Source organism: Malaclemys terrapin, chromosome 4, assembly GCF_027887155.1.
Source record: "Malaclemys terrapin pileata isolate rMalTer1 chromosome 4, rMalTer1.hap1, whole genome shotgun sequence".
Classification (NCBI taxonomy): domain Eukaryota; kingdom Metazoa; phylum Chordata; order Testudines; family Emydidae; genus Malaclemys; species Malaclemys terrapin.
In genome coordinates this window covers 147,150,282-147,174,906 of record NC_071508.1, presented here as the reverse complement: position 1 = coordinate 147,174,906, position 24,625 = coordinate 147,150,282, and the positions used below count along the sequence as shown (strand labels likewise).

The 24,625-nt window shown below is 50.0% G+C and overlaps 1 protein-coding gene across 3 annotated transcripts in view; it reads left to right on the top strand.

Annotated features, from left to right (window-relative positions):
- Positions 1–24,625, top strand: part of ATL1 (atlastin GTPase 1) — a 52,081-nt gene continuing 27,456 nt past the window's right edge. Inside the window, exons 1-6 of one of the 3 annotated variants that reach the window (XM_054028109.1) lie at positions 1–112; positions 16,331–16,578; positions 17,839–17,973; positions 19,486–19,590; positions 21,283–21,333; positions 23,603–23,659. In XM_054028109.1, coding sequence (XP_053884084.1) covers positions 79–112; positions 16,331–16,578; positions 17,839–17,973; positions 19,486–19,590; positions 21,283–21,333; positions 23,603–23,659 — 630 coding nt within the window. In that variant the 5' untranslated portion in view covers positions 1–78. The remainder of the gene's footprint in view (positions 113–16,330; positions 16,579–17,838; positions 17,974–19,485; positions 19,591–21,282; positions 21,334–23,602; positions 23,660–24,625) is intronic. The other 2 variants (XM_054028110.1, XM_054028108.1) reach the window with 2 other exon arrangements.

Here is a 24,625-nt window from a genome sequence, read left to right as displayed (position 1 = left end):
CGCCGCCTCCTGCCGCTCGCTCAGACGCGGCGCCGCAGCCCGCCCGCCCGGAGCCTCCCGAGGGCAGCAGCCGGAGCCATGGCCAGGAGCCGCGCGGAGAGGAACAGCTGGGGTAGGCGGCGGCCGGGCGGGGGGTGCAGGGGGGCGGCTCAGCCCGAGCGGCGGGGGCCGGCGCTGCCCCGATCCCCGGCCGGGCCCGCCCCGCCCCGCCCCGCCAGCATTTGGACAGCACCCGGGGCTGGCGCGGCCGGGCGCAGGCTCCATCCGCCCCCGGGGGTCGCCCTGGCCGGGGAACCGCGCGCTGGCCGCGGGGAGCCGGGGCCGGCTGCGTGGGAGGCGCGGCGGGCAGGGCTCGGCTTTGTTCCCCGGCGCTCAGGCCGGGCTGCGGCGAGGGGGCTGCGTGCGCAGTGAAGGCACAAGGGGGCTTTGCTGGGGGGGGGTCCCCTTACACTCCTGCCCCCTCCCGCTCTGCTGTCGCCCCCGCCTGCTCCAGGAGCCGGGTCACAGAGCCACCCACCTGGCCCTTCTTTCCTCCCCGGCTCCTGCCTGGCGGAGAAGCGGGGTGGGGGTAGGTGGTTTGAGAGGGGCTGGAGCTGTCACCCTAGCTCTGCCCTTCTGTGCTCTGGGGCAGGTCCCTGGGGGCTGCCTTCGTCTTGCTGGCCCTGCTCACATCCCCCCATCAGCTCTGGTTGGCAGGTGTCCCTGGTGCACTGGCCTTCGCACAGGGGTGCATTTCTGACCCTCCCGCCTGATTCGCAGAAATGCTGAGCAGGCACCCGCCCCTCCAGCTCAAGTCAATGGGCGCTGCTGGTGCCCAGCCCCTCCCGAAATCAGGCCTTTCGTCTTCCTGCCACGCTTCACCAGCCTCTGCAATGGGGATCTCCCTAACTCAGCTGCCTGCAAAGGAAACTGCAGATTGATGTATCCCTCAGGTGCGGGGCTGGTGCAAGTGGTAGGTGCAAAGAGGCTGCTATGGGGTTTTCCCTCTCTAGGGTCCAGCTCCTCCTGTTCTGTGCCAGGGGGCTGGGGTGGAGGAATCCCTGTGATCTGGGGAAGCCCCACCCCGCTGCAGAATAGGTTCCAGGGCCTACAGTTTTGGGGGAATCTCCCTGGGGTCAGAGGCTGTTTCTTTTACTCCCTCCCAGCCTCCATCCCTTCCCGGAGGGTGCCCAGGGGGTTGTAGGATGGTGTTGTGGAGGGGGCTGACTCTCCCTTCTGCGGGGTATGGAGATCTGTGTGCAGAGGGGAGTGTCCGTATGTGGAGTGTGAAGGTTGGTGAGGGGAACCTTTCGGATCTAGGTCACCTATTTTGATCTGGTGGCCAGTGGCCGGAAGCTGTTCCCAACTGACAGGTGTTCAGTGGCCTCTGTGAAAAGACTCCGGTGATCTTAGTACAGTTCCAGGTGGCCGGGTCACAGAGCCACCCACCTGGCCCTAGCTAGCCCCTTGGATGGCATGGCACTCTCAGCTGAGAGGCAAATAATTAGATGTGAATACTGAGGTCCCTGATCTCTTGGCGTGGTCCCTGTAGCCCAAAGACAAGGCCCTGTTTGGGGTCAGGGTCAGGAGCCTGGCCTTGATGCTCCAGCTGTTCTGGGGATGGATAGGAGCACCCTAGCCAGGCTGGCAGTCCTGCACCTTTCAATAGGCACTAACTCCACACCATTTTAATGCACTGTCATCCCTCTTTACAGAGGGGCACATGCTGAGGAATCGCTTCTCCTCTCTGGCCAGTTTTACAGAAGGGCTGGTTCTCTGGGCTCTCCTCTTCTCAGTCTGCCTTAACCAACAGGGCTTGTTCTCAGCATGGGACACCAGTTATCAGGCCAGTCTAGAGAGAATCTGTGAGCTTTATTTAATCTTCCCGAGACTCACCCTTGGTCCAGCCTTCTCCATGGTAGTCTCCCCCTCCTCTCTTTTTAGGCAGGGGTCACCGGATCATGCTCAGGGAACCCTTTCCAGCTGCTTCTGGGTTATGATAAGACCCAGCACTTTCCCTCAATCCCTCTGCTGCCTGGGAACGTCACCTCATCTTCCCCTGCCCTCTTCACATCCTGTAGGACAAGAATCCCCATCTTCCATCTGGTCCTACAGGCTGTGAAGAAGGCAGGGGGCGTGTGCCCTGTGCTTTCTCATGGCATTTGAGAGATTCTTCCTGTGCGGATTTTTACAGTTCTAGGGCACTTAGCAAGGGAGAGTTTTCACCCTGCTGGGGACTGCAGCTGTCTCTGTGGTATCAGAAAATCTGGAGATTGATCATTAGGGTTGGATTGGCACTTTCCAGTCTAGCTGCCCTGCCATGGGAACGGGGCCGAGACTGAACTGTGATCCGGGAGGGAAATCATTTAGTGACTGCTGCTGACTGGGTCCAAGGGGGGCAGAATACCCTTTGCTGAGAGCAGCTTCCTTCCCCTCTCTCTCCCGCAATGCTGGTTCAGCTGATGGCTGAGTGCATTGGTGGGGCGAAGTCAAGCCCCCCTGTGCTGGAGGAGGAATAGCTGACACCTGCTGCTTTCCCCCTCAAGCAAGGGTTGGCCATTCGGGACCCTGCACAGGAGAGTAAAGTAGACGCCTCCTAACACCCCGTTCCTTCCTTGTGTAGCTGGGCTCATGACTGAGCCCTGTTTGTTCACCTCCAGAGCGATGTCTTGAGGATTTTCACTGAGGAGTTCCCTTGCCATTGTTTAATGCTGCTGGAGAACAGAACTTCTCACCTACCTGAAAGCTACTCAGTGCTAGTGGCGTCTGATCTTTGGCAAGTTCCTGTGAGGCACAGCTGGGTGAGCAGTGCTGTATTGGTTAGAGACACAGATTATATTTCCCATTCCAGTAAACTACAAGCTCGGGAATTATTTGCTGAAGAAACTGGTTTCCATTTGAATAATGTATACAAATGGAGGATTTAGTCATCTGGTTTGCAGACAGCTTGGGGACAAAAACGGGCAAAGTCCATCAAATCAATTATTGGTTTAACTCTAGTTTCAGGGTAGGTATCGGGACCCTCATTCTACCAATGTTCCCGCTAATATTTGACATCCATGTGCGGAATGAATTTTGTTATGTGCACCAATATGGAGGTGATGTGTGGCAAGGGTGGGGCCGAGGGGTTCGGAGTGTGGGAGGGGCTCAGGGCTGGGGCAGAGGGTTGGGGTGCCGGGGGGTGAGGGCTCTGGCTGGGGGTGGGGGGGTTTTGATTGCACAAAAAGATACGTTATTTCCATATGTTCTTTTCGCTGATGGCAATGGAGTGAAAAGAACATTCAACGGAATGGACAGAATTAAATACAGTTAAATAATATATCAGATTCTTAAGAAAAGCCTCAGTCCAGAAAATCCATTAAATACGTGCTGAACTGTGAGCACGTTCATAAGCTCCATTGAAGTAAATGTGATTTAGGCTCATGCTCAAGCATTTTGCAGAATCAAGGCCTTAGCTGGGGTCTCAGAAGTTGGAAAGTACCCAGGACCATTTATGAAGCTAAAGGGATCTTTGTTGTAGAAATGGTATCAGTCTATGGTGACCAGACAGCAAGTGTGAAAAATCGGGACAGCAGGTGGGGGGGTAATAAGCCTATATAAGAAAAAGCCCCAAGTATCGGGACTGTCCCTAAAAAATTGGGACATCTGGTCACCCTAGATCAGTCATCTTTTGCTGCATTACAGCGACAGATCAAAATCACAGCCTAAGAGACCCACAGAGGTTGGTATATTCCTAGACTATGATTTCGCGCACACTCGGACTTGCATGCGGATATTGCCGGCATAACGTAGAGTGTTAAATGCTGGTGCTTTTTATTAGAAGAAGGTCCCTGAAATAAAAATGTACATTTAAGCAATAAAAAACTGTGACCTGTCCCCCGCCCCCGTGATGTTCTTTGACTGTGTGAGTGGCTGCAATATTGTGTAGTCATATCACTCTTTGTAATGGCTCCTCCAGTGCTAGCTTCTGTAGCCCAGCTGCCAAGGCAGAAGACTGGAGCTCTGCTGAAAGCTGGCTGTGTTTAAAATGTGCTTAGATATACTAAAAAAAAAAAGAACATGATTTTTAAATAGCATAAACTTTGTTCTAGTTAGCTCCTCTTTGTCATGACTGATAATTCCCCAGCTAACTGCTTGGTATAAACCTTCCCTTCTTGTCTCTTGGTAAAAATCTGTTCATTTAAGAGATTAAAGAACAATTTTAGGAAAACAATTCTGCGGAACCCAAAAGAATTGCCTCTCGTTTGCTATCAAAGCTGGCTTCCTGTAACACACATGTACCCCTGACCACACATCTCAACATAATGCTTTCACTAAGGGTGAAATTTACCATGGGCAGAGGGCCAGAACAAAGCGTATGGGTCGCTTGAGCATATAGTGTTAAGTGGTGGATAGACCTCAAAATTGCTATTTGCTATAGGGTGAATTTCACCCTTAAGAAAGTGCTGTATATATAAATAGCTTACAGATTTTTTCTTTAAGTAACAGAATACAGTCCCTGGTTGTGACTAAATAAGGACTTCTAGTCTGAGCCCTAATTGGTTCTGTAAAACTCAGCAAGCTTGATTTGAGTGTTACAGAGGTTACACATCCTCCTTTTGAAATCTTTTGTAGTTTTCATTTGCATATGTTCAGCAATGCTGCCTGCCGCTAGGGTAAAGCCATTAGAAATCTCTGCCGGTAGAGGCTTATAAGGCACTCATAAATAAATAAATAAATAAAACCACAGATCGGAACATATATAAAGGATTCAGTTCTGCCTGCTTTATATTGTGGTCCACTGGAATAAGAAAGGCCCACATTGAAATAATTCAGTGTTTATAACTATGAAAGGGACAAGCAGGTTCAGGCTTCATGGCCAAGATTTTCAAAATGGACATGGACTTGTGATTTTGAGAGCCCTTAACAGGGTCTGTATAAAGTGACAAAGAGTCCTGTGGCACCTTATAGACTAACAGACATATTGGAGCATAAGCTTTTGTGGGTGAATACCCACTTTGTCAGACGCGTGCTCCAATACATCTGTTAGTCTATAAGGTGCCACAGGACTCTTTGTGGCTTTTTACAGATCCAGACTAACACGGCTACCCCTCTGATACTTGACAGGGTTTGATTTTCAGAAAGTGTTGAGCACACCCACCCACTGAAAATTAGTCCCCTTCAAGGTGTCTCAAATGCTGACCCAAGCTTTCAAAAATCACCTTTAAAAAGTTTTATGATCTTTTAAGCCAAAATAATAAATATTGAGTTCTTTTTCTTCACCTTCTGGCTTCTGACCCTTTAGGGGAGCATTCAGGTCACATGTTCAAGCATTTCCCTGCAACAATGATGGATAGAAACCTACTTCCCCTCCCCCCCCATGCACAAAGAAAGCTGAGATTCACAGGTAATCTCTCGATTCCAGCAGCAACAGCTTTAAGAAAAACACCAAATATTGCAAATGGGCGCTTGGTGGGCCAGGCAGTCTAGCAGCTAGCGCACCTGACCTCCAGCCCCTTGTCTCTCTGTCAGAGCGGTAGAGAGGGCCTTTCTTATCCCGCCTTAGGCCAGGACTGTTTTGGCTTCCACCCACATCAGGGCCTTTGCCATTAAAGGGGACATGGTAGGGGAACCCCCAGATCCTCCATCTCCACTGGGTCCCATCCAAGGACCTGTGGGAAGCAACACCAGCAGGGCCCTCCCTTCAGAGAGTCTTAAGTCCACTGCCCTGGGCTATTTCTTACTATGTGCTCCTTCAGTTTGGGGTGTGGCCCCTATAACCCAGGCAGTCAATGCCGTAACAAAAAAGTCCAAGTGAGCAGGGCCCCGCCGCAGGACCTTCTCCACCCGAAAGGGGAAGTGGGATGTGTGTGTGGAGAAGGCTCTGCCTGGGGGCCTTACCTGCTCTGTGGTCCACTCTCAGGCTCCACCTTCTGCCAGGCTTTCCAGGGAAGGTCTGTCTCGCTTGTAGCCTGGGCTTCTGAGCTCCTTTGAACCAGCCCCTCCAGCTGGAGCATGCTGGGCAAGCCCAGCGAGGCAGGGCGACTTGCCTTTTAACTCCTTCAGGCCCAGAGTGGGGTTTGTATACCCCACCACAATGAGAGTCACAGTAAAACTGCAAGAGTTGGCAACACCTCTCATGTCGGGCACTCAGAGTTAGCAGGCACTCTTGACAATGCTGGTTCTTGCGCTTTGCTGTTGTTATTACTGTGCAGCTCCAGCGGTGCGTGTTGGGGCAGGAACATTTGGCCAAGAATTCAACCAGAATGTGATGACATTAAAAATAACCAAGGGCTAGATGAGAACCTCTGCTTCTATTGGAAGGGTCCTAGGGCCACTGGATTGGCCCAGTGGCGGGGGTGGGGAGCTGGAATTCATGGCATCATCCCCTGACCCATAGAAGTGCCTCCCCTTGCTCTCTGAATGATTTGGGGCAGGGGGGTGGGAGGGGCACATGGAAGCAGCTACATTCTACTGTGTCATCCTCTGCTGAGCCCACAGTATCAGTGGCAGCATTAATAGTCCTGGGCCCTTCCACAGCTGTGGGGCGAGTCAGCCAGTGGTAGCGTGGCAGACTGCTGGGAAGCAGCAGGGCAGAGGCGCTGGAGGTCCATTGATTCACTTTCAAGAGCCACTTGGATCTGGAGAGATTGGGGCAGCTGGTGAAAACTCTTCCAGCTCCAGCTCGAGCTGTGGCAATTGTCTGAGGATCTGGTCTCTTGTGGTGCAGGGTGCTGCCCCGCGTCCCCCGCTCCGTGGGGCTGGCCGAGCCTCGAAAACGGCTGTGGGAATTCCAGCAGAGCTTCTTGCTCGCTTTGTGGGCGTCTCCCCTGTGAGGGAGGAGTTAGTCCCGTGCTATTTCCTTTTGGAAATCCTTGCAGCACTTACTCCTTTTAAAAAAGACATGGCAGTTCTTAGCCTAGTATAGCATGCTTGAGAAATGCATGCATTTCATAGAGGCGTTGGTGTAACAGTAATAAAGTAGCTAATCACAAATTTCCCCAACTGAGTAATGACTCCAGAGAGTACATTAAGATCTCTCAAACCGGTAAAATATATTTTCAAACAAAACAACCATTACAAATACATATCAGAGGGATAGCCGTGTTAGTCTGGATCTGTAAAAAGCAACATGCGTCTTAGTATTCACCCAGGAAAGCTTATGCTCCAATACATCTGTTAGTCTATAAGGTGCAACAGGACTCTTCGTTGTTTTTTACAAGTACCTATTTACTTTAAATGGCATACTGGCCTTTCGTGCCATCTCATGGAATTTCCTGGCACATTTACCAAGAGATCTGGTTTATCTTCAGCAGGTGGGAGGGTATTGTAACAACAGAAAGGTAAAATTAAAAACAGAGGACTATGGAGGTTTGCTGAGAGAGGGAGAAGACCTAGGGCCTGCCGGGAAATTACTGGGCAGGAGACAGTCTTTGTAGAGCTGTGATTGTTGGATGTGGATTTCAATTGTTGGGGCACACCTAAATGTATTTAGGTAGAGGGTCCAGGGCTTCCACAGTGACTTGAGCTTCCTGGGCAGCACGGGCCCGGCTTCAGTTTCCAGCCTGGCCAGGAGGCAGGGCCCCAGGGGAAAAAGTAGGAGCAGGGTGTGGGGCCACAGTTCCGGCACTCCTCGGGCCCCCAAAATTGGCTGGGGCCCCTGGGCATGGGCCCACATTAATCCACTACTGAAGCTGAGACATGGATTCCCAATTAGTATCCCCAGCATTTGCACCTCAACAAGACACTACCCACTACCATGCGTGGCTTAGGTGCCCCTCCTGTATTAGCTCTCTGTTTCAGTGGGGTTCCTTGGATAGCAGTGGGTGCTAATAAAGTCCTCTCTTTCTGCCTTGTAGTGGTAACCACTGGCATTGACTCTTATTTTGAAACAAGATACGGGAGAGGCCACGACCCTTTCAGAGCCAAGACCAATGCTGATTTCTGAAATTGGTTTTGAGAGATTGCTGAAAAGTAGTCTAGCTCGTGCCCGTTAACAAGTGGCAGAGCCCTCTCACTGCCTCCTAGGAGGGAGATCTGCTTTTCTGCGCCAGAGTAGCACTTTCCGGCGACAAGACTTTAAAGACATCACCATTGGCACCATACACATCTCTAAAATGAGATGGGCAATGTGTACCTAGTCATGGGTATTGCTTGAGTAGAATATTCTACAACTTGCTACTGTGGTTTCAAATACTATCAGGGTTCTGTTGTGTCACAGAATGTGCGTTCCCAGTGTCTGAGCCACACAGGCTGAACAATGGCAGTTAATATCGACAGAGGCTAGATTGTGTAGGTTCACAGATGTTAAACCATCGCACATCCGTTTTTGGCATCTAAGCAGTGTCTGGTGAAACAGGCAAATATGGTGGCCACGAATGGTTGAGCGAGGCTCAGGGACGGGATTCGTGCACCAGCACGCTGAATGCCAAGTGACTATGTAACCACACCTTTTGGAACTCAGGTAGGACAAGCCATCCTGTTGTAAATCTTCTTCCTCTTTTTTTCACTGATCCAAATTTTTTGCCATTCTTCCTTTAAATTTTTCTGTACTAGGCGTTGGGGTTGTTGTTTACTCGAGGGTAGTCCTGTGTCAATCCTTCCATTTCTCATAGAGCTTTTAGTTGCTTTGTCTGCCAGTTCGTTCCCTGTTATCCTGGTATGTGCTGGGATCCAGGCTAATGCTACTTGTATCCCCATCTGTACTAACTCTGTTATTCGAAATGTAATTATATTGATTCAATCACTTTTACATACAGAGACACCCTTTTTTATTGCCATAAGTTCTGGTAGTGAGCCTGAAAAAATGGCCAGCATGGCTGGTGATCCAGCCTAGATTCAGTTTAATTGTTGCTACTAGTTCTGCTGTCGTGATATTCTTTTAGATGTGCTCATTCCTAATTTTGGTAGACACTATGCTGTCCCTACTCTTCCTCATTTTTTTCTTTTTTGGACCCGTCTGTATATATTTGACAAAAATGACTTCACTTTTCATCTATATGCTGGTACACGTCATTGTTTATAGCTGTGGTCTCCTTTTTACACGTAAGTTTGTAAAATAAATCCAAATCCACACTCAGACAAGTGGCTTCCCATCCATTACTAATTTTCCCATGACTCAAAGTTTTGATTTTGTTTAGCTTTTCCTGATCGTTCAGCATCTGCACGCACATTTTAACTCGAACGGCATGCAGAGTTCTAGAATTGTGTGCTATAGGTTGTTGTGGGCTGGCACGTTGATACGACAGCGCCCCCTTTGGTCAGGTGGAGTGTTGCACATGGTTTGCTCGATCTGGCAGGGCGGCCAGTCAGTTCCTTTTGCCTGAGTCTCTATGGTAGCCCCGTTCTGGGCTATGAAGGGTGTTAGCATCAGCCCTGCTGAGGGTGTGTGTGTTCTCTCCTTATATTTGGGGGCTCAGCTGGCCCTGGTGGGTGGGAGGCACTGGTGGGGGTGGGGGAGGCGCTGATAGCGCGGCTGCCAGTGGGTGCTCAGCACCCACCATTTTTCCCCTATGGGTGCTCCAGCACCCAAGGAGTCAGTGCCTATGTTCCCTTTTGTAAAGGTCAATTCTTTTGATTTTAGTAACGGAGAACTTGAAACCCTCGTCATTTCCCCAGTCTGAAGTCACTCGTAATGCTTTCTCGGTTCTCTTTTCTGCCACCTCAATATTCCTGTTCCTAATCCACAGACCACAATCACCTGCCAACAGAGTGGCACTTACCCACCACTTATTTGTTTTGGAGATCATTTATCATAATGTTAAAGAAGGTTGGGCTGATAACACTTCCCTGAAGTGTGCCATTTTTAATACTATATATATTTGGCATAACTTTCCCATCTTCTATGGTCCTTGTACTCCAAAATTCTCTGATCCATCCATACATTCTTCCCCTTATCCATATTGTACCTACTTTGTACAATAAGCTTTCCCTCCATGGCATGTCATATGCTTTTTCAATATCTAGAAAGACAGCTATCACAAAATCTTTGTGTCTCATACTTCTTTGTATTTCAGTTTCCAATTTAACAATACAGCCGATGGTGCATCTTCCTCTCCTGAAATCACTCTGCACCTAGAATGCCATTGTTTTCAAATAGGCAACCAATCATTCACTCACCATTCTTGCCATGATTTTACCCAGACAGGACGTAAGAGCAATCGGTCTGTAGGCCTCCATTTTTGTGAGCAGTCTCCCACTTTCTACAGCCACTGGCTGCCCTTTATAGGGAATTTCCTGATCCCACTAAGGTGGGGCTCATCTTTAATCAGGGTTGGCCTCAGCCGATGCTCTCCAGCCCAGAGGGCAAGCCACCCTGTCAGACCCACCCTCAGGGGTTTAAACAAAACTCTGAAGGCCTCCTTCAAGCAGGATGTGGAATGAAAACCAAGTAGGAAGGCTTTGTGCAACCAAAGCTTGAGACTGTGAAAAAGAGAGGTTTACCAGCCAGTCCTTTCCGACTTTCACGACCACCTCACCGCATCCTCCTCCCTGAGGGAACTGAGCACCTGAGCTGTCCAGATCCCACACCCCTGACAACCCCTGAACGTAAGGGATGCCGCTGTGGTCCTTCATCTACTCAACACTTGGAGCAGGATCAATACACTCCATTATGCTAGAAAATCCCTTTCTCTCCCTCCTCCCCCCACATTATGCTTCATTTTCACCATTTTGCTTAAACTTCCAACCAGGCTGCTAAAATGCAGGATTCTGGGCAAGCATCCTTCGAGGAACAGGACATGAGATTTCTGCTACCACTCAGCTCTGCCATACACTCAGAATGAAGCTGCCTCTTCCAAGGTTTCACATTACAGCAGCTGACTGGTTGGCTTGTTTTGTGTTAGTTCAGCAGGAGCAGAGTGAGTAGAACACCGGCAGCAGCAGCAGGGCTGAGTAAAACACATGCGGTTAAAATGGGGATATGCCAAGTTTGAGTAAGTTCCCTTGGTTAATGTCGTTTGCAAAGGCCAGACTCCCGGTCCTAGAGCCTGAAGTCCTCTCCAGAAGGCTCTTAGAGGGATCACACCTAGGGGGAAGAGTTTAATTTTGCTCCCCGTGACCATTCAGTTTTAGGCCTGTCTGGTGAGGCCATTCTTAGTCACACGGTGGTGATTTCGCAATGTAGACAGTCTGGATAAAGACAGTTTCAAAGAGGACTCCGAACCGTCATCGCTACTGAACTGGGCAGGATTCAAACTAGTCCTGTGAAAGATCCTGCCCGATGAGCAGCATGATGCAGTAGTTTCATGTTTGAATTCAGAGGGATAAAGAGAGACTGATGAAGTGGTTCACTAAAGGTTTCCCCCACACTTTTGCTTATTTGCATGGTTCAATCCATGGGCCGACCTCAAATTTTGCTAATTAGGTTCCAAAGGCAGAAGGCCCAGTCCTGCAAACTCTTACTTCTGTGAGGAAGGGCGTAGTCATGCAGGCAAGCACGCACGTGAGTAGCGCTTGCAGAGCAGATATGCACAAATTGGTTTTCTAAGAGCCTGACCTTGGAACCTTTACTCACAGGACCGATCTCTACTGAGACTGTTCCTGTCAGTACGGGCTGCAGGGCGAGGCTCTTTCCAAAGAAACAAACAATGCTGGATTGATTATGTTTGACTGCTTTCCAAAGACCCATTTCTATAATATGATCTCTCATAGCTGCATGCATATGCCAAGTTTTTGCCACAGCGATACACAATTTATCTAGTTTTCTCGGCTGCAGACACCGCATTTGCAGCTGTGTGTCAGCAATTCGGAGCAATATGGAGCATGTTGCATTTTAGTTTATTTTAGTTTGTAGACGTTCCTAACACAACTGAAAATGGATCTTATTTTTTCCCTTAGATTTACAATAATTCTATGGGCTGATTAGGTGAACCAGATATCTTGCTTGCAGGCTGCATCTCTCAGAGGACATCATAAATATGACTCTGCTTAAGTCTCATCTCTTTCATCTTCCCATATTAAGTGACCCTCTGAGAAATCAGGCCTGACTACCACCTTGCTTTGGAGAAGCTTGTTTTAGTCACATCAACGGTAATTAGACTATTAACAAGAAAGGGGAAGTAAGTCCAGGCAGTTGACTAATGAACAGCTTGACAAGTGACGCAGTTGCAAGGGTGGCCAGCGCGAGGCTGACCCATAGCACAGAGAGAAGAGTTTAGCTTGAACAGCAGCAAAAACAAAAGTGCCATTAGGGAAACTCAGCTCTCTTTCCTTTCTGTTTCTGTTACTGCCAGAAATGAATTTTGTGTTGGTTGATCTATGAGGTCTTGGAAACTGGTTAAAAATTGTGTGATTTCTAGCCACACAAAACCAGCCTACAAAATAACATTTGACTCACCGATCCAGTAAATAACCAGTATCCTTCAGCGAACAGGTGAAGGGAGTTCTCTAGAGTTCACAATAAACAAGGAAGTACTTACAGTTTTATCTTTTAGGTGATAGGAACAGTGTGTTACAGCTGAAATTTGCACAGAGAAGCACCTGATATAATGTCCTTGCTGTACTCATATCTACAGAACAATGGAAAATCAACCCACGCAGTTCTTCACACCTTAGTAGAAACTGTACGTTGTCCCTGCTGTTCAGAAGATATGCAAAGGAAAGCTCTGCACACTTCCCTAGGTGTTTCCTGAAATACCAACCATGCTGTTTGGGCTGGCACTGCTGAAGTATCCACATGGGCTGGAGAATCACTCTGACACCTGGTGCTAGGGAGAAGGAGAAGGCGGCAAGTGACCGCCTGATCTTCCCCGTTCACAGCTCCTGGATCAGGGGACCCTAGAGGAAATCCCTGTTTAGAATGCTTCATCTGGACTCTGCTGGTTTCTACTGGAAACCAAGACCCATAGCCCAGTTATACACTGTTTCTTTGTTCCAGGACCTAGCTGCCGTATGAAACCCATAGCAACAAGCTGCAATTTTCAGTGGGAATTTCCACAAAGGAAGGGAGCTATTCACTACCCTCAAGGGAGGAGGAGATACTTTGGGCCCAATCCCTATTCCAGCGGTAGGATTGGACAGGGGGAAATTTGTCACCCAGTACCCCCAGGACTGGAAGGGGAGGCAGCTCATGCCTCGTCAGCTTGGGGTCCCACAATTTGTAACTCTGGGCCAGTTACTGACAAGGTCAGTCAGTTGTCTGAGCTGCAGATTCTGTGGCAAGGCACCTCCTCCGTCGCTGGGCTTAGCATTTCCCCCTCTGGTGTGACAGGGCCTGCAGTAAATTAGCCCCACTCCGGAGAGTGTTTGACTAGGTCTACACTGGGGGGGGGCTGGGGGTGTCAACCTAAGATACGCAACTTCAGCTACACGAATAGCGTAGCTGAAGTCGGCGTATCTTAGATCGATTTACCTGGCTGTGAGGATGGCGGCGAGTCAACCGCTGCCGCTCCCCCGTCGACTCCGCTTCCGCCCCTCGCTGCGGTGGAGTTCCGGAGTCGACGGCAGAGCGATCGGGGATCGATTTTATCGCGCCTACACTAGATGCGATAAATCGATCCCTGATAGATCGATCACTACCCACCGATCTGGCGGGTAGTGTAGACATACCCTTTGTCTCCCCCTTTGGGGTTATTTATCAATGTTATCAAGGTAGGCCAGCAGCAGACCCAAGGAGCACTCCTCCGCCAAACAAAAGAAACAAATCCACAAACACAAAACAAAGAGGGTACCTTTTCCGGCCCCCTCTTGGGGAGTGTTGTCCTGTTAGGTCCCGGGGTGTCAGTCATTCCCCATAACAGGCACTCAGTTTTGGTTGTTTCCCCTGTAGGGAGGAGAGCAGCCTCTCACCCTGGAGAAGCCTATCTCCTGTCTAACACTAGCCTTGCGGCAGCTCGTCTCTCACTCCTCTCTCTCACCAGAGGAGGAGTTTTAAAGGTCTCAGGCAGCCTTTAATCGGACTCATTGATTTTAGGGCCAGAAGGGATCATCATGATCATCTGTCTGACCTCCTGCACGTTGCAGGCCACAGAACCTCACCCACCCACTCCTGTAATAGACCCCTAACCTCTGGCTGAGTTACTGAAGTCCTCAAATCATGGTTTAGACCATCTCTGACAGGTGTTTGTCTAACCTGCTCTTAAAAACCTCCAATGACGGCATTCCACAACCTCCCTAGGCAATTTATTCCAGTGCTTAACCACCTTGACAGTTAGGAAGCTTTTCCTAATGTTTTATCTGAATCTCCCTTGCTGCAATTTAAGCCCATTACTCCTTGTCTTGTCCTGAGTGGTTAAGGAGAACAATTTATCACCTTCGTCTTTTTAACAACCTTTTACGTACTTGATGACTGTTATCATGTCCCTCCTCAGTCTTCTCTTCTCTAGACTAAACAAACCCAATTTTTTCAATCTTCCCTCAGAGGTCATGTTTTCTAGATCTTTAATCATTTTTGTTGCTCTTCTCTGGACTTTCTCCAGTTTGTCCACATCTTTCCCAAAGCGTTGTGCCCAGAACTGGACACAATACTCCAGCTGAGCCCATATCAGCGCAGAGTAGAGCGGAAGAATTACTTCTTGTGTCTTGCTAACAACACTCCTGCTAATACATCCCAGAATGATGTTCGGTTTTTTTTTGCAACAGTGTTCCATTGTTGACTCGTTTTTAGTTTGTGATCCACTACAACCCCCAGGTCCTGTTCTGCAGTACTCCTTTCAAGGCAGTCATTTATTTATTTGTTATTTATATCTAAGGCACAAAAGAAGTGGGGGCGGGGGGGTGGAAACAAGACAGCCTTTTAGGCCTTCTTTATAAAGAAGCACAAGAAGATTTTTTTTTCTGCCTTTTCCAGACCATCTTTAAGCATGTGTAGAATGTAGCTCCTTTCCTTTGAAATCAATGGGAGCTGAGCACTTTTGAAAATCAGGCCACTTTTGTAGGCGCCCAAGTGGGGACTAGGAGCCTAACTTTAGGCCACCGTGTTTAAAATTCTTGACGCAAGGGCATTAGAACAGCCCATGCAACCTTAACCACGAACTTCTCAGAGAGGTCTGGAAGGACATTTGGCTCACAGGGTCCTTCCCTGCTATCCAGGAGAATTTACATGGCCGGAGGTGAGCGGAGGGCTGTGGCAATCACCCCAGATTTCTTTCTGTGAAGAGCAGCCTGTGGATGGTGAAAGAGGAGTGGCCGATAAGCTTCCATCTCGCCATGGCCGTGTTCTCTGCGGATGGCTGTCCTGATAGTGAAATTCACCTCTGTACACAAGGCCCGTGCACCACATAAGTCCTGCTGTTTCAGAGACCGAAGTGGGAGTGTCCAGGATCTGAGAAGTGGGAGACCAAAAACCACACTAACAAAAAACGTGTTCCCTTTAGGAAGACCTCCAAACCGACCCCGGCTGGCACAGTTCCTATTTCTAGGCTTCCTCCTGATTGCACCCAGACTGCCCCTTAAAGGTGTAGTACACCCCCACCACAGGGACTGAAGTGATGCATCGGCATGTGCTTTGCCAAGGGCATTCTGCCCAGGGCTGAATTTCATTACGGAAGAGCAGCACTGGGTGGCTTTGATCAGAATTTACGTCACGTCTGAGCAGCTGTGTTCCTAACGGTACCGGAGGAGATTTCAGGAGTGGTATTCGGTATTTGGCAAGCCTGGCAAAAGTGTATTGGTCCCATCCTGGCATCTTTTATAGCTAGGGCCCTACCAAATTCATGGCCATGAAAAACGTGTCACGGACCGTAAAATCTGGTCTCCCCCCGTGAAATCTGGTCTTTTGTGTGCTATTACCCAATACTATACAGATTTCATGGGGGAGACCAGCATTTCTCAAATTGGGGGTCCTGGCCAAAAGGGACTTGCAGGGGGGTCACAAGGTTATTTTAGGGGGACTGCAGTATTGCCACCCTTATTTCTGCACTGCCTTCAGAGCTGGGCAACTGGAGAGCAGCGGCTGTTGGCCAGGCACCCAGCTCTGAAGGCAGTGCCCTGCCAGCAGCAGTGGATAAGTAAGGTTGGCAATACCACACCATGCCACCCTTACTTCTATGCTGCCGCTGGTGACGGCTCTGCTTTCAGAGCTCGCAGCCAGCAACTGCTGCTCTCCAGCTGCCCAGCTCTGAAGGGAGTGTCACCGCCAGCAGCAGCGCAGAAGTAAGGGGAGCAGTTCCGCAACCTCCCTTACAACAATGCGGCCCCCCGCAACTCCCTTTTGGGTCAGGACCCCGACAATTACAACACTGGGAAATTTCAGATTTAAATAGCTGAAATCATGAAATTAATGATTTTTTAAATTCTATGACCGCGAAATTGACCAAAATGGACCGTGAATGTGGTAGGGCCCTATCTCTAGCCAATGAAACACCGTTTAATTTCTGAACATGTTGGTACCAGCTCTTGGGTTTTTATTTGTTTATTTGTTTATTTTTACAAGGTGGCTTTTCAGAAAAGAATTACGAGTGGAGCTCTGAAGAGGAGGAGGCTGTGAAGAAGGCAGGGCCAGTCCAGGTGCTCATTGTTAAAGATGACCATTCCTTTGAGCTGGACGAGGCCGCGCTGAACCGCATTCTGCTCTCGGAGGCCGTGAGAGATAAAGAGGTAGTTGCTGTGTCTGTCGCTGGAGCTTTCAGGAAAGGAAAATCGTTCCTGATGGATTTCATGCTGAGATACATGTACAACAAGGTACAAGTACAGCCATGATGTAACTAACGTCTCCTTGTGCCGTCCTGGAGTCGTGGTGTGGTTCGCTGTGCAGGGTTTCTCATTGCTCTGGTATGACACCTCCCTCCCATGCAAACTGGAGCGGGGTTTGAGCCACAAGCCTGGATTCACTTTGGGGGCACTTGGGCTGCCCTCTATAATGGGCCCCCGCTGGGATTTGAATTCCCCGTGACAGCGGGGGAGTTTGGTTTCAGGTCTATATCTAGATCTGAGCTCCATGGTAGTCTGGGCTCCCAGCCGATGAGGCATTTTTCTGGAAGGCTGGTACCCCTCCCTAACTAGAGGGCTGGTGCAATCCCAGTGCATGCTCCCTGATGGGCGGTGCAGGTTCCTTTGATGCAGCCGGCAGGGCCCCAAGCTGCGCTGTGTTGAGCGGAGAACGCTGTGCGGCATTGCCCTCCGCTGGCGGCTGCCAAGGGACCTCAGGCTGCCCGGTCCTGTGCCAACTTCCACTTTCTCTGTACTCTTGCCCTGGTAGTGCGAGTCTTTAGGGATATGAGCAGGGGGATACAGCCTGTTGGATGGGGGAGTAGAGCCAGAAGGACCTCCTGGAAGATGGGTCTGCGGTAGGGGACTGCAAGTCGGGGAAGAGCACAGCCATCACCAGGAGCCCAAGGAGGAATGGTGTAAGTTAGAACAGCACCTCAGCTGTTCTAAATTCCTTCGGGGTCGGCTGGTGCTTGAGCAGGGATCCATAGCTGACGCCCTGCAGCTCCCCTGTGCCTGACCTCGAATGGGGCGTCGTGAACAAGCTGGCCCTTAGTTTTCCTAAGTCCTGTTGTTTACTTGCTATGGTGTAAGTGTACCACTGTCCTCTACTGGACAGAATCAGTACTGCTCAGGGGCATGCCGTCAGTACCGTACTGCTGTTGGAGAGTCTCTGTTAGCTCAGGTGTCGGGGCCTGTGATTTCGGAACAGGTGGATCTGAGTTCTTCCCAGTCTGGGTTCCGACTGGACCTGGCATGGATCAGCAGCAAGCGTGCAATCCTTGATGGCCACCGCTTTGTCACAGTGACTGGGGAGGGACTCCTGGATTTGGGCCCATCCTTCAGATGCCTCTTCATGTCCAGCTGATCAAAAGAACTGAATGGGGAGGCCGCGAAATCTTTGCTTCCTGCTAGGAAACCTCCGGTGTGAGTAACCGTGGGATGGAGGCAGCACAGGTGAGAGAAGAACCCAGGGGCGCGGGCTGTGGTGATGCATTCTCTCCCCACTCCCAGGAAACCATTGACTGGCTCGGCGATTACAACGAACCGCTGACGGGCTTCTCGTGGCGAGGAGGGTCTGAGCGGGAGACGACTGGCATTCAGATATGGAGTGAACTCTTTCTTGTGGACAAACCGGACGGTAAAAAGGTACGCGGGGTGCCCGGTGCCAGCACATCCCTTTGTTCGGGGGCTGCCTTTGGGTTCCCCTACCCCGAGCTCTAACATGGCTGCTCTGTTTTTTCCTAGATAAGCATCCCTTTAGATGGTCTTTGATGCCATATCCCTTAGATTTCAGCAATTTCTAATGCACCCTTTGTCTCCATCCAAAGAGCAAGAACAATCTCTGTTACACGCTATATCTCTACTGCTTTCAGGAGTCTCATGGCTGGTCAAAAAAGTGAATAGAATGTTGGGAATCATTAAGAAAGGGATAGATAATAAGACCGAAAATATCCCCTTGCCTCTATATAAACCCACACCTTGAATAGGGCATGCAGATGTGGTGGCCCCATCTCAAAAAAGATATATTGGCATTGGAAAAGGTTCAGAAAAGGGCAACAAAAATGATTGGGGTATGGAACAGCTGCCATATGAGGAGAGATTAATAAAACGGGGACTTTTCAGCTTGGAAAAGAGAAAACAAAGGGGGGATATGATAGACGTCTATAAAATCATGACTGGTGTGGAGAAAGTAAATAAGGAAGTGTTAAGTATCAGGGGGTATAGGTATAAGGAAGTGTTATTTACTCCTTCTCATAACGCCAGAACTAGGAGTCACCAACTGAAATTAATAGGCAGTAGGTTTAAAACAAACAAAAGGAAGTATTTCTTCACACAACGCAGTCAACTTGTGGAACTCTGCCCGAGGATGTTGTGAAGGCCAAGACTATAACGGGGTTCAAAAAAAGAACTAGATAAGTTCATGGAGGATAGGTCCATCAGTGGTTATTAGCCAGGATGGGCAGGGATAGTGTCACTAGTCTCTGTTTGCCAGAAGCTGGGAATGGGCAACAGCGGATGGATCACTTGATGATTACATGTTCTTTTCATTCCCTCTGGGGCACCTGGTATTGGCCACTGTTGGTCTGACCCAGTAGGGCCGTTCTTACGTTCTTATGATTCTTGGGTCCAGGTCCCTTGCAGAATACTGCTGCTCCCCTGTAGGACTGGCTGGAGAATGGCACATCTTCACTCACTAGAGGCCCAATCCAACACCCAGAGAAGTCAGTGGGAAGCGTCTGTGGGCATTGGATTGGACCCTGTATTGTGTGTGGTCATGCTGCCATATTTGGCTCCTGAGATATTAAATAAATGGGATTATTAAGACAACACATCCATGGCTACAGGAAATGGCTTTAAAAAGTTCCTCCCAAAATGAAGGCCCATCCCTCTTTGGGCTGGAATTAATGAAGCTTAATTAGTTGTGTTCTCTTCATAACCTGGAGCCATCGGGAGATCAGAAGTCACTGGGGATTGTGTTCCCCTCTCTGTTCCAATGTGCTTCATTTCTTCCAAGCCCGAGGCGTGTGTAGTGAGACAGCCAACAAGATCGTGTAGTCATGTTTTGGTTTTCTCCACCACGGTTTGGCACTGGAAAGCAATTTGATTGAAAAGCTCCATTGGGCGCAGAGCACTAATTCCGACCTCTCTGCTCTGCAGGTTGCAGTGCTACTGATGGACACGCAGGGGACGTTTGACAGCCAGTCGACTCTGCGGGATTCAGCCACCGTGTTTGCCCTTAGCACTATGATCAGCTCAATCCAGGTAATACAGCGATGAATCTATGCATCATTCGCTGAAGGATGCTGGGTGGGGATTTTAAAAAACTGCCGCTATTGGCTTAACTCTACTGCTAGTCACTGACTTCTAGTCACTGACCCATTTATGGGCACATGATTGGAGGAGGATGTGAGGAAAATCTAAATCGTGTCTCTTTGCTGGAACTGTTCTGTATTGCAGCTATAGGAATCCTCCTCTAGATAATTAAGAACAACCATCTCTTGTATTGGATAGCCAGGGGAGTGCACAAGGAGAGGCAAGCAGGGGCCTGGGCCCCCCAATAATCGTTGGGGGCACAGAACTTCTCCGACCCCAAGGCCGTGGTGGGAGCTGACAGCTCCTCCCGCCCCGGGACTACAGCGATAGGAATGATGGTGGGAGAGCGAGCTCCTCCGGCACTGGGCCTCGGCGGGGCACAGAACGTGCCATTCCAAAAGGGGGTCAATTTTAAATTCCTGCGCACATCCCTGTCTATAGCCCTGCTCATCCTGGGAGCTCCCAGTGCACCTTGCAAACTATGGGCCAGAATTCAAGTAGGCTCCTCGCCATTTTGACCCTAAAGGCAGGGCTGCCGCTGGCACCGGGAAGGAATGCGTTTCCCCTGCTTGAGACGTGCTCCAGTCCCAGATGGACCTGGCTGAAGTCTGTCAGGTGCCTGGGGCCCTCATCTCTGACTCAGTGCACCACAGGGCCAGGAACAGCAGCGGGTGGCCACATAATCTCCCCCATTAATGTGGAGGGGCTGAGGAGGGATGGTTTGGGGAAGCGGCCATAGGTCGACTCCCATGAGCTGATGGTGTTTATCATATCGTGACACATCTTGGCATAGGCTGCCAGAGGCTCACTGTTCTAGCCCCCAGCCAGCCTGCCTGTGCAGGTGGGCACTGCCCCGGGGGTCCTGCAGGAGACCAAGCAGAGGCGGGAGGACAGTGCTAGCCAAAATGGTGCCAGGCTCAACACCCCAAATCAGGGGTGTCAGAACGGGGGGGAGGGGGGGGGCAGGGGGTCATGGCCCCATCACTTTTTTCCAGCCATAAGGGCGAGCAATGTTGGGGGAGGAGAGGAGCAAGTGGGGGGTGGAGTTTTGAGGGGAAGATGCGGGAGCAGGGCCTTGGGGGATGGGGCGGCGTGAGGGCGAAGGAGTGGGGGCTCGGGGGCAGGATCTTGGTGGAAGGGGTGGCACGCGGGGGCAGGGCCATGGTTCAGGCGCCGGTGGCCCCCCCACTTTTAGGGAGCTTCAGCTGCTGCTGCCCCAAGTAATGGGAAACAAGACCCGCCGAAGTGCCTGGCCCACACCTCCTGGGGCCCCAGCCTGTGGCAGCCTGCTGGTGCATTGTCCAGAGCAGAGAGAGAGAGAGAGAGAGTGAGTGAGTGAGTGAGTGTGTGTGTGTGTGTGTAACAGTAGGGCAGCAGCTGTTCTCCTGTGTGTTGGCTGTAGGAGGGCCTGCTGGACGGGCCGCTTGTTGGGACAGGGACAGTCTTGTACTATGTCTGTACAGTGTCTTGCACAACGGGGCCCCACTCTGACGGGCCTCAGCTCTGGGCGCTCCTGTAATACAAATCAATAATGTAATATTGGTTTTGAGTCAGAATGTAGCTAATTGAAAGGCCATTGTGAAGGCTGTACAGGAAGGGCAGGACATTTTAAGTCCTCTAAACATTTCCTTTTAAATACAGGTGTACAACTTATCCCAGAACGTTCAAGAAGATGATCTCCAGCACTTACAGGTAACCTCCTGGAGCTCTTGGCGGGGCAAGGGGAGGGAGGGCAGAAGAGGGGCGTTAATCTATCATGCTTTCATTGGTGGTGCTTGTCCTAAAACTCCTAATTTTGGCCTGCTTGCCTTCTGCACTGGAAATGTGCATTTAAAAAAATAAACAAAGGGCTCTCATCTGGTATAGAGGTTATTGTTCTGCAGTGAATGGGCAGTTAGGAACAGTCACGGGGGGGGGGGGGGGGGGAACCTGTTTCCTCTAAGCTATTTAAGCCCATCTACTTTGGACCTGGTCCATCTAGCATAGAAGTCAATGGCAGAACTCCCATTGTCTCCGTGGGAACAGGAGCAGGCCCTGGCTGAGCCGGCAGATGGCGGGGTCAGCAAGGAGACCTAGATTTCTGACCCAGCCTTTTTTGTAGCTTGTCGGATGGCGTGTGTGGAGGGCAAACTGGGGCACAGACTCAGGGATGGAGAGAAAAGCCAGAAGATAAAACAAGGCAACAAAAGACCAGAGAGGCTGTTTGAATCCATGTTGTGCTTCTGCATCGGCAAAGCGGCGCATTTCCCGCCCTCTAGCTCTGTGGGGACCTGTCCCACCAGGCTTTTGCTGCTGAACTCAGGAGGGCCTGTGGCTTTGAATTTCTCTGTAAAAATCAATTCCAAGGAAGCGGAGGCCAATTTCCTCAGCTCAGTCTTCTTCTGACATGGGGACTGAGATACTTCGATCTGGCGTTCAATAAACGGGGCACAAAGCTCTCTGGGGCACTTGAGCGCCCCGCCCCCAGCCCTTGCTAAAAGCGTGCTCCGTACTGGATTGTTCTGCTCATCCTGCAGCTGCTTATTGGCAACTTCTAGCCACCAGCTGTGTTAGTTATAAATCCCTTGGTCTGAGGGAATTAAGGGCGTCTGTGGTTCAGATATCCATAGTTTCACAGTTAGCTATCTGCCTTAGGGTTTTATACTGCCACCCTTCACCATTGTACCTCAGAGCAGTTAGCACCGGTCAGATCAATGTGCTGAGAGGGAGACAAAGATTAATCCAGGAAAGACTCATAGGAGCAGATTGTAGCGCCCTTACTCCTCTGAGGAGCCCTAGCGCAGATTATGGGGCTACCCCCGAGAGTGGAAGCTCACCACCTCCACAGTCTTGGCCATAATGAGTGGAAAGTTGACAACAGTCATACAGTTTACGTAGCACTGGGAGACAGATTCTCCTTCTGGTCATTGAAAGAGCCCAGCGAGGAGGATGGATACTGGTGTTATAACTTCAGAAACTGGGATCCCTAATGGTGGCACAAATGCTGCTGGGCTGATTAAACTTTGGGCATATGGCCCTGGTTGTCTAGGGACATGTACTGAGTGGAATGTTTTGGTAACGGCTGCCCCATCCATCCTCTGATGAAGTCTTTGGGTAGTTTGGTGTGCTTGGATTTTCTTATTGGAAAACTAGGTGAGGGGTCAGAGAAAGAAAAGTCAAAATCAGCCTGGAACAACTCCGGTTTCTCACAGGATGATGGTTTCTGCGTTGTTTTGGCCAGCCCAGTTTACAGGGTAAATATCTGCTGATATTTTAAAAAAAGACACCCTCTCCCAAAACACCCGCTCATTTTGAAATAACATTTGGGGTTGGGTTTTTTAGCATGTGGATCCATTTTTAGGGACTTGTGATGTAGTAGATTTTGCCTCTGTTAAGAAATAGGCCAAAGGTTGGAGAACCTCCAAATCTAGCATATGCCAAAAAAAAATCCAAACTGAAACCTGAGTGAGATGTTGGGGCTAACCCCACGTCTTCAGTCAATGGACGTTTGGAGCCCAGGCTGCAGCATTCAGTCCTCTCAGGGGGAATGCCTGTTTCTTAATCTCATTTCCATCAGTGTTCAGATGGTCAAAGGCTCCAGGCAGGTGACAATTTGGTGTGGCATGGGAAGCACTGGGGGATGCCAGCGCACAAACCAGCAGAAGACTCAATCCATTTATACATTAACGCTCCCCCCCCCCACACACACACACACTTATTTGGCAACCAAGAATTCTGTACTGAGATCGTGTACGCCAAGACTGAGCACAGCTGATATTAACAGCAGCTTAATATACCTCCAAACTGCGAGCTGAACGTGCACAACCAAGCAGACCTTAGCTACAGCCCTGGAAACGGCACCGTTAGCACCAAACCTAGAAACCAAATAGTGACGCTAGCCCTTGCATGGCGCAAGACCAGCTGTACTGCGCGATAGACTTTGAAACTAAGAGTTCCCTCCTTGTTTTGCTCCTCGTTTCAGCTCTTTACGGAATACGGCAGGCTGGCCATGGAGGAAACCTTCCTGAAACCTTTCCAGGTGAGTAACATGACCTTCACGGCTAAGGTTATTCTCTAGCAGAGATTAGCTTTGAGAGGAACCTTTTGGCCTCGCCAGCAGGTGTCACTGCTGTTTGCGATACGGGGAGCGAGGGAACCCGAATAAATCAAGGCACTGTGAGACCTTGCTGAGCAGAGGCACTAAGGAAAGGCGTCTTGTTCCCCTGCTCTCTAGCAAAGTCCAAGATCTCTCTGTTTTCCCCATGAAAGTCTCCCCAACCTGCAGACCCCTGGGCACTATTCTGGACAAGGCAGGCTGGGACTCCAGCAGAGCCTATTGGCCCGTGAGGCTTTGCTGTAATGACACAAAGGGCCCCATGGATGGAATTCACCCCGTGCACCACTGAAGTCCCAACGGAGTCCTGTTTTAAGGATGTATCATAGAATCATAGAATCATAGAATATCAGAGTTGGAAGGGACCTCAAGAGGTCATCTAGTCCAACCCCCTGCTCAAAGCAGGACCAATTCCCAGCTAAATCATCCCAGCCAGGGCTTTGTCAAGCCGGGCCTTAAAAACCTCCAAGGAAGGAGACTCCACCACTTCCCTAGGTAACGCATTCCAGTGTTTCACCACCCTCCTAGTGAAATAGTTTTTCCTGATATCCAACCTGGACCTCCCCCACTGCAACTTGAGACCATTGCTCCTTGTTCTGTCATCTGCCACCACTGAGAACAGCCGAGCTCCATCCTCTTTGGAACCCCCCTTCAGGTAGTTGAAGGCTGCTATCAAATCCCCCCTCATTCTTCTCTTCTGGAGACTAAACAATCCCAGTTCTCTCAGCCTCTCCTCATAAGTCATGTGCTCCAGACCCCTAATCATTTTTGTTGCCCTCCGCTGGACTCTTTCCAATTTTTCCACATCCTTCTTGTAGTGTGGGGCCCAAAACAGGACACAGTATTCCAGATGAGGCCTCACCAATGTCGAATAAAGGGGAACGATGACGT